This window comes from Neltuma alba, unplaced genomic scaffold, assembly GCF_004799145.2.
Source record: "Neltuma alba isolate B1F8T4 unplaced genomic scaffold, ASM479914v2 tig00013875_pilon, whole genome shotgun sequence".
NCBI classification, from domain to species: domain Eukaryota; kingdom Viridiplantae; phylum Streptophyta; class Magnoliopsida; order Fabales; family Fabaceae; genus Neltuma; species Neltuma alba.
The window spans coordinates 1-9,998 of record NW_021637943.1 but is presented as its reverse complement, the minus strand read 5'-3'; the positions used below and the strand labels follow the sequence as shown (position 1 = coordinate 9,998).

Here is a 9,998-nt window from a genome sequence, read left to right as displayed (position 1 = left end):
ATATATCAAAATTCACGTCTCATAAATACATGCTTTACTAGAAGAGTTTAGATTATGAATAAATATTACGTGTATACAAACAAAGAAACAGAAGTTACTAAGTAACATACCCCATTGGAGGAGTGAGTCCAAGTCCATTTTCGACCAGCTGTCTTCGGAGCTTGTGGTGTTGTGTGGATAAGTCTCTGTTAGTGCTCAGGAAACGAGCACCAGAGGAAGAAGAAGCATTCAATATCAGAAACACGAAGCACAAGGCAAGCCCTGCGATCATCATCTTCTTCCATAAACCTGATGTTCCATTATACTATTTGTGTGTCTGAACACTGAGAATGAGGTTTCTGCGTGCTACAGACTCAGGCACCTCAAGCAGCAAAGTGGTGGAGAACTTCAAGAAGAAGAAGAAGAAGGCTTGTGAGTGATGAATGAATAAAAGGATTTGAGGGATATTTATAGAGAAAATTCTGAAAGAGAAGATCGATTTGGAGGACTTTTCTTAAAAGATGGGTTATTAGTTAGTTAGATAGTTCGTATGGACCTACGTAATCATGCCTATCCTCAACATACCCATGCATGTTATCTTGATATCTTTCTTATTTCTTTCTTTCCGTTTTATTTCCTCTTTAGTTGGGGAAAAAAAACCTTCAATTTGCTGCTTTTACAACTTTATTATAAAACAATCAAATTGGTTGTGCTTTGTTGGCCATTTTAGTTAGGAATCAATATAGAAACCATGAAAATTGCAGTGAACTAATGTCACTTGTAATTTTGATCGCCAATTTTATTGTATGATGGTGACTTAGAAATGCTAAATATAAACACATAGCTTCAGAAAGAATATTACATATGCTGAAAGCCTCAAATATGATGGGATATCACGAGACTAAATAATTCTTATTGCTGTTATGTAAACTAATTATACTATTAAGTGGTTGTCGGCGTATATTTTCGTGCTTTGGTTTTTCCAATGTTTATCTTATCCTTAAATAATACATATAAGATAATAATATATAACCATATAAAATTTATAATAAGCGACATTTTTTTATAATTTATGAATAATATAACTTGCCCTCGTTGTCCTACATTTGTTGATAACAATTGATGGATCGACGACCAGGAAGGAAAAATAAAATTTAATTAATTTCGGTTCCCACAAAATAAATCATGAACCCTTTAGCAGGAAAGATATGAATAACGGCGTGTCCGCGTAATATTTGTACAGTTTTAAAATCAGTTCCCACTTGAAGGATAACTCAAGTTGGAAGATTTGGTTGAAATAGAATAGAAAACCATGTTGAAAGTAACTATACTTTCTTTTAATTTTTAATTTGATGCATATGCATTTTTTCTCTTAATTAAATTATTTAATTTTAATCTTTTTATCAATATTGCTCTTGTACCTTTGTTCTATTAGTATTTTTAATCTCCATTTAAGAGTAATACTGTTAATAGAGAAAAATTAAAAATTTAATTTAGAGAAAAAAAAATACATAGATACTAAATTAAAAATTAGAAAAAAAAAAAAATAGATACTTCTAGAATTGTTTTCCCTTAAAACCACAAAGAGTGATGTAACTTTTTCCATGAATTGTGGGATATGGATAAAGCGGTTTTTTATACATCATTATATTTTTAAAATTGACTAAATTTGTGTGGCGTCCATTTGAGTTTGAGGTGACGATAGATTCAGCACAGTCCTTATGCTTCTTTCATAACAAATAAATAAATAAATTTCTTTTTATAAGAAAAAGTTTTATATTTTACTTATTTGAAGAGTTATTCACAAACAATCTAAAACTCGCTTATAAAAAAAATTTCCAACCACATTCCATTAATTGGCCTAATGCTTTTTTTTCATTTACGCAATTAACATGAGATAACTAAATTTATTAAAAATAATCAGTTTACTTCTGTGTGAGTATTTTTTTTAATTAAGTAAAAAAGAGGAGTTTAACTATATTTTTAAATTTAAACGATTAAAAGCAACTTAATGATATTAAAAGAATAAATTAAAATTTAATATAAAATTAAAGAATTGGACCAACATGAATACTTCTTATATTTCCAAGTTTTTCAATTTATACTATATTAATCTAGGGTATATTTTTAATTAAAGAAATTTATCAATTAGAAAAATAACATAGTTTCTTAATTAAAAATCAATTAAAATTAAGGAATTAAAGACGTAATTTATTTAAAAAATTTATATCTAGATTTTCATATGATTACTAGGAGTAAAACTGCAATAATTATATAAATATAATCTTTAATATATTTATTTTTTTAACTCTAGTATTAGAATGGGGTCTTTTAATTTTGTTACGCTTCTCTCTCCTCAATTCCTCTCTCTAGTCACTTTTTCTTTTTGCTTCCTGATATTTATTTTTTTTAATCTCTTTTTTGCGAACAAAATTTATTTTTTAGATTTTAGTTTTTCATATTCTCTTTAGACCAAACTCCCATTTATAAATATATGACTTTTTTTTTCTCATTATTTTAATGGTCTAATGTCTCTCCTCTACTAACAGTGCATTGTTTCTTATAAAAATGAAAATGGAAAACAATATTTGTTATGTAAAAATAGTACAATGCATGCAGCAAAAAAATAAAAAAAATGTTTGACATTTATTTTCATTTAGTAAAAAAAAAGCATTAGTTTTAAATTAAAAAAAACACATCCCTAAACTAATAAATGAGATTACAAATTATTGGTATCAGAGTAAAAGTTTTGGTTCTCTTATACTTCTCATTTCTTGATTCATTTTTATCTCTTTTTTTTCACTTCTCAATATTGTTTGTCTCTTTCTTTGTGAATGAAATTTTTTTTGTTAGTTTAGTTTTTCATGTTTTTTTTAAGTTAAACTATTCTTCATAAATTTAAATTATAAACTTCACTCTGATACCATCAAATGTTTCAGTAATTGTTTAATAAAAATAAATTATGTTAAGGGAAATGATATTAAGGTCTCATGAAACATAAAATACTATAAAAAGGTCCCATTAAACTTGTTAATTAATTTGAAATTTTAAAATAACTTGATTGTAATAAGAAAAAAATGTGAAAAGACTGTACTTGTTTATGAGAAAGAAAAGGCAAAAGTTAGAACTTGATTTCCTGCATCTTCCTTTGTAAGCAACAAAATCTTGACAACAAAGAAAAACGAGTGATTCAACCTTTATTTAAATATGTGACGCAAATTTTTTGACATTATAATATACATCATTTTAAATGTATAAAGATTTTTTTAAAACAAAAATTCATGTTATATTTTTGTTTAATTGTAAATATTTCAACTAACACATTTTACTTGATGACTTTTATTTGTCTTTCTATTCAGCTCAAAAAAATATATCTTTAAAATATAAAAGATGTTCATCTATAATTTATTTTAAAAATATGCTTTTTAAAGTTGAATTTTTATATAAAATCTTGACATGATAATATGCTTAAATACCTTAGAAGTATCGATTAAGGAGCACTCAACATCTGAAAGTTTTTTTAGCTCTTATATATCATGAAAGTTTTATTTTGTAGCATTTATGATCTTGACCGTTATCTACCGATCGTTAAAGACATCAGTTAAACCACATAATTTAATGGTCATACTTAACAATAGATAATGGCCAGAGTATTATTTTTGCTACGAAAATAAATTTTCGGGGTATATAAAAGCCCAAAAAAAATTTCAAGTGTTGAGTGCTCATTATTATATACTCCTCTGGTCCTATTTATAGGGCAGAGAGAGAATTTTTTTTATCCTGTTTATAAGTCACTTAATTAAATTTTTAGCATGAATGTACTGTTTTATCCTTCATTTATTATAGTATAAGCAATTATCTCTTTTGAAAAGTGTATATATTAAATATGGGTAAAGTTAAAAATTGTTATATTTTAATATAAAGTTAATACATTTTAAGGTTTTCCTTGGTCTGTGTGAAATATGCTGAAAGTATCTTATAAATAGGATCAGAAGAGTACTTCTTGGGTATTTAAGCATTTTATCCTAAATTTTGACCACGAAATCCTAGGTAGAATCCACTAATAGAGCTTTACTGAATATTTCAAGGGTGTTAAGACAAGTGACTATTATCACTTCTATGATGTTAAATAGTTGTGACTAGATATAACTAATTACGAGTTTCTAACTGTTTGATCTTTATATTATATATATATATATATATATTATATATATTAATATAGTTTTTGTAACGAATTTTTTCATTGTTTTTATTAATTATATATAATATCACTGCATTAATCATCTCTTACATGGTTACGTGCCCCTTTTTCTTATTTATATATTCTCTCTCATTCACAAACTTTTTTTGCATAAATAAAAATGTTTTTAAAAATAAAATGCATTTTATATATTTATTGTCATAACTAATTTTAATCAATGTTTAGATATACATAATTCGATTTATTTTTTTCTTGTATAGAAAATCAAAAGGAGCACTTATTATACTCTCTCTAAGTACTCAAGAGTAAATGCCATCAGAAGCGAAATCCTCTTGGCTTTTACTGTTTCTATCTTTCACTCTCTTGCTAATAATTGTGCGATTAGTTAATTAATTTTCGATTACACAATTTAAAATTATTTACCCATATATTCACCAGCGAATAACCATAAAAACATATAGACAAATTCAGACGTATTGATATATAACATGCATATTGAATAATAGAAAACCATTTATTGTATTAAAATCAATACAGCTAAATGGTCCAACTATAGTATTACTAATAATACCGATCAGAAACATCTGATAAATCTGTCTTATTCAACCATGTCTAAAACAGATTTTTTAATTGTAAAAAAAATTACATATTTATTTTCTTATGCTCGAATGCTTGTCTATTTTAGCTAACTTCTGCATCCCCTTCGTCGTCTTCTTCTTCATAAAGTTTGGAGCTTAATTTGGAGTCAAAACAAACATCTTGGAAGCATGAGAATCCAGTTCAGCAGAAATTTGTCCCGAAACCGAGGCTTGTGTAGAATGCTGAATAATTCATATATGGCAAAATCAGAAAAGTTCTTTAATATAACCTGAGTCCTTAATTGAAAAAGTAGTAGTAGTAGTAATTATTATTATTATTAGTAACTTGAACTATATATATAATTTCTCACCTCCCATAAATCTCTTGCACCTACAACTTTCTCTGCTTCTAACCCAATGTCAGACCAATGAGCAGTCACAGTCGCTTTTGACGAACTTCTGTTCCATAGAACCACTGCTACTCTGTTATCACTAAGAGGACCAGCCCATACCTGCCAATTTTTTTTTCTTTTTCTTTTTCAGCGACTTGTCTTCTAATTCAGAAAGCTAACACTTGTGCTTCACAAATTAATTATATATATATATATATATACTTCTTTGGTTTTTAATGTAATTAAACCCATTTAACTAATTTGAGCAAGTTAAGAATGTCAATTAAATTAGTTAATATAATATGTGTTTTAACAAAAAATCGATAAACTTGTGAAATAGGTATTACATATAAGATTAATATCAATTGATCAATTAGGTCCTATAGTAAGGATTGGAGCAGTGTGGTGTGTGTGTGTATATATATGGGGATAAAGGTATGGGAAAGAAGATATTACCTCCAAACCATCTTCACTTTTCACCTTCTTTCCTTGAACTCCTAAGCTGTCTGAAATATCACAGCCAGTTTTATATATCAGAAGTTAGAGAGTTCTGTATTTTGATGAAGAAAGGGACGTAGAGGAAAATGGTTGTTGTGTGTGTGTGTGTGTGTGGGACATGCCTTGGTTAACAGCAATAACTTCCTTGTTGGTTATTAGTTCGTAAGTTGTATTGTCCATTGCCCGAACGTCACAACCAATCAACAGAGGAGCCTGCACATTTACATAACACACTTTTCTTAATTTAATTTGGATTATATATCTATATGTGTGCTAATGTTCAGTAAAAAATTTTTTTCCTTATGATTGATATATATAATATATATGTACCTTAGCCAAAGCCCAGATGCTATAATGGGAGCGATATTCTTCAGTGGTCATTCCTCCATTTCCAACTTCTAGCACGTCTGGATCTGTTTCCAACATTTTGAGGATGTATATATCTCAACTCTTAATTACACACATTACCTCTTAACTAACGAATTAGCAATAACAAAAAGTGATTAATTAACATGTTAAGTTAATTAATTACCATTCCACCCCCCTGGTCCAGCATAAGATGCCCATCTGTCATTTGCATCAGCGATATTTGTCATGCTGGCAACAGAGTATTTCATATTATTAGTTATCCATCAATATTAAAAATTATTTCATTAATTCCAATCACATTATATACATAATCATTTCATAATGTTTGTTTCATACCTTTCCCATTTATCTTCAATATCTCCGGTTGTTCTCCAACTATTTCCTACATTTTTGGCCCAAAGTTCTGGGTCCTCTTGGCCCCTGCAAGTTCATAATTATTACAAATAAATACATAACTCCTAAAACAGAAGGATATATATATATATATATATATATTTCTATGGCTTTATTGGAAATATGAAGATCATAAACCTACTTTATCCGTCAAAATATATGTAGAACCAAAGTGAGAAAGGACTCACCATTCACACATGGAGAAGAAGATTGGCCTTCCAGAATTCAGTAATGCTTCAGACATTTTAGGGTACCTGTATTTATGAATTTGTTCATACAATAAGTAACATCGTATCATAAAAATATCTAATTTTTAGATGCTAAGTGGACAGTCTTGAAGGCTAAAAATACCTCTCTTTTGGGCTTATATTGAGATTCTCGCAGTTATCATACTTCAAGAAATCAACCCCCTGAGAAATATTCTAAACATGAGATTGATTGCTCAATTATATTAATAATGCTCTGAATGATTTTGAAGCATATATGCGTGATGATGTATCTTGTACCCAGGAAGCAAATGTTTTTGCATCTTGCTCTTCATGTCCTAGTGATCCAGGCATCTGCTTGCTGCACGTTTGATTTCTGTACAAAAATTATTCAAGAGATTATAATTCCTTCATTAAATTAATTAATATTGGTATTGATTATGAACTTCAGGGTTCATATTTGGATACCCTGCATCAGAATAAACCCCAAGCTTCAATCCTTTGCCGTGGACGTAATCAGCAAGAGCCTTAATTCCTGATGGGAATTTTGATGCTTTTGGAACCATATTTCCCTGCCACAGTTTCAATTTTTTTAAAAAAATAAAGAATAAAGAAATAAATAAGGCAACTGATGGATATTTATTAGAATCACGAAAAGAAATAAAAACAAATTAAACAACAGCGAAAAGAAAACAACTCATTATATACCTCAGAATCTCGATCAAGTTCAGCCCAGCAATCATCTAAAATCAGGGTAAAATAATATCTAATTATTAAAAATTTAAAAATAGTTTTTTTTTCCCCGAAAAATTGAATCCATAGGTAAGAAAACTACATTTGCTTACCCAAATTGATATATTGATACCCTAAGGCAGCAAGGCCCGTTGATACAATCGCATCAGCTGTAATTCAAAAAACCAAAAAAAAAAAAAAACTTGTCAATAGTTATGAGATTACTATCAAACACTCAGAAATATAAATTCTTTTAATCTCGAATAACATATATTTACATGAAAATTTTACCTGTTTCGCGAATCATCTCCTCGTTAATGTCACACTGAAAATGATTCCAACTATTCCATCTGATGACACCAATATAATGCGTTATATTATACACATAATCTTTGATGATTCAAACTAATTTCTAACATTAAATAGCCATGAGATCATTAAAAATGGTACATGTACACAAATAATGAAAAGTGGGGTTACTAATTAATGAAGTATAGAACAAACGAGTTAGACTATTCATGTCACATAAATACATGGTTTACTAGAAGAGCTTAGTTTATGAATAAACATTACGCGTATACAAACAATGAAAGAGGAGTTACTAAGTAACCTACCCCATGGGAGGAGTGGGACCAAGTCCATTTTCAACAAGCTGTCTTCTGAGCTTGTGGTGTTGTGAGGATGAGCCTCTGTTAGTGCTCAGCAAATTACGAGCACCAGAAGAAGAAGAAGCATTCAATATCAGAAACACGAAGCAGAAGGCAAGCCCCTTGATCATCCTTCTTCCGTAACCTTGAAGTTCCATTATATGATTTGTGTGTCTGAAATCTGATGCACTGACGATGAGGTTTCTGCGTGCAGCAGACTCAACCTCAGGCACCTAAGTGATGGAGAACTTCAAGAAGAAGAAGAAGGCTTGTGAGTGATGAAAGAAGAAAAGGATTTGAGGGATATTTATAGAGAAAATTCTTAAATAGAAGATCGATTTGGACGACTTTTCTTTGAGGATGGGTTATTAGTTAGTTGATAGTTCGTATGGACCTACGTAATCATCATACCTATCCTCAACGTACCCATGCATGTTATCTTGATCTTCTCTTTCTTATTGCCCTTTTTTTTTTTTATTTCCTCTTGAGTTGGGAAAAAAAAAAGAGGGGATACTTGCAATTGAACTTTAATTTGCTGATTTTACAACTTGTATTATAAAAGAATCAAATTGGTTGTGTTTTGTTGGCCCTTTTTTAGGAAGGAATTGAATATAGAAACCATAAAAATTGCAATGAGCTGATGTCACTTGTAATTTTGATGGCCAATTTGATTGTATGTTGACTTAGAAATGCTAAATATAAACATATAGCTTGAGAAAGAAGACTGTTACATATCCTAAAAGTATCAAATATGATGGGATATTACGAGAATAATTAATAATTCTTATTGCTGTTATATAAACTAATTATACTATTAAGTGGTATGTCGACGTATATTTTCGTGCTTTGGTTTTTCCAATGTTTATGTTATCCTTAAATAATAAATATAAGATAATAATATATAGCCATATAAAATTCATGATAAGTGACATTTTTTTAATAATTTATGAATAATATAACTCACCATCGTTGTCATATTTATTCATAACAATTGATGGATCGACGAGGAGGAAGAAAAAAAATTTAATTAATTTGGGTTCCCTCAAAAACATGAAGCCTTTAGCACGAAAGGTATGAATGACGATGGGTCAGCGTAATATTTGTACAGTTTTAAAATCACTTGCAATTTAAAGGATAACTCAAGTTGGAAGATTTGGTTGAAATAGAATAAAACCACAAAAAAGTGATGTAACTTTCTCCATGAATTGTGGGATATGTATAAAGGGGTTTTTCACACATCATTATATTTTTCAAATTGATTAAATTTTTGTGGCGTCTATTTGAGTTTTGAGGCCACGATAGATTCTGCACAGCCCTTAAGCTTCTTTCATTAATAAAAATATTTTTGCACTGTTATTTTACTTTTATATCCATATTTTATGATCTCAATTTTCAGGTCTAATAACAATAAATAATTTAATATTGTTCAATTGATTGTAAACCCCAAAAAAAAAAAATTATAAACCAAATAATCGTAAGTTTGAAGTTTAAAAATTGTAACAACAAAAATATTGGTAAATCACATAGATCATCCAATGTCTAAGACACTAGTGTTATCTAACACATTAACCTAAGGAATCTCACAATTAATCTCCAAATATTAGCCAGATGCAATTAGACTCGTTGCATTAGTTAACAAAGCCTATACAATATTGCTTTTATTATTAATGATCTTATAATGACACAAACCATGTATTAACCACGGTTGGTATAAGGCAATAAAGAGTATTAGTGGTGTGGATTCATGTTGAGGAGTGAGAAAGAGAGATGCACCTATGAGATATTAAGGATTTAATAATTAAATTAAATTAAATTAAGGATTTAATTTAAAATTCAAAAGTAGTGGTTAAACGAAAGATAAGAGATTTGGTTAAGGGTACTTTAGTATTTCCAAGTTATATTTTAATATTTGATCCTCCTAAATAATTACACTTTTAAAGATACTTCCTAATAAATATCACTTTTTGCACGTCCTTCTTCCTAATTTTTCTTTTTAGTTAAAA

General features: G+C 28.9%; 1 protein-coding gene across 1 annotated transcript; it reads right to left on the bottom strand.

Moving 5' to 3' along the window:
* Window positions 1-4,914: 4,914 nt before the first annotated feature.
* On the bottom strand, window positions 4,915-8,126 carry LOC114739302 (alpha-galactosidase-like). The gene is made up of 15 exons (XM_028927353.1): window positions 7,963-8,126; window positions 7,640-7,698; window positions 7,462-7,518; window positions 7,325-7,359; window positions 7,085-7,188; window positions 6,917-6,992; window positions 6,762-6,820; window positions 6,599-6,664; window positions 6,354-6,437; window positions 6,181-6,245; window positions 5,979-6,061; window positions 5,771-5,861; window positions 5,607-5,656; window positions 5,130-5,270; window positions 4,915-5,001 (listed from the first exon to the last, which is right to left on the bottom strand). The coding sequence occupies exons 1-15, from the start codon at window positions 8,124-8,126 to the stop codon at window positions 4,915-4,917; spliced, it is 1,221 nt and encodes a 406-aa protein (XP_028783186.1).
* Between the last annotated feature and the right edge of the window lie 1,872 nt (window positions 8,127-9,998).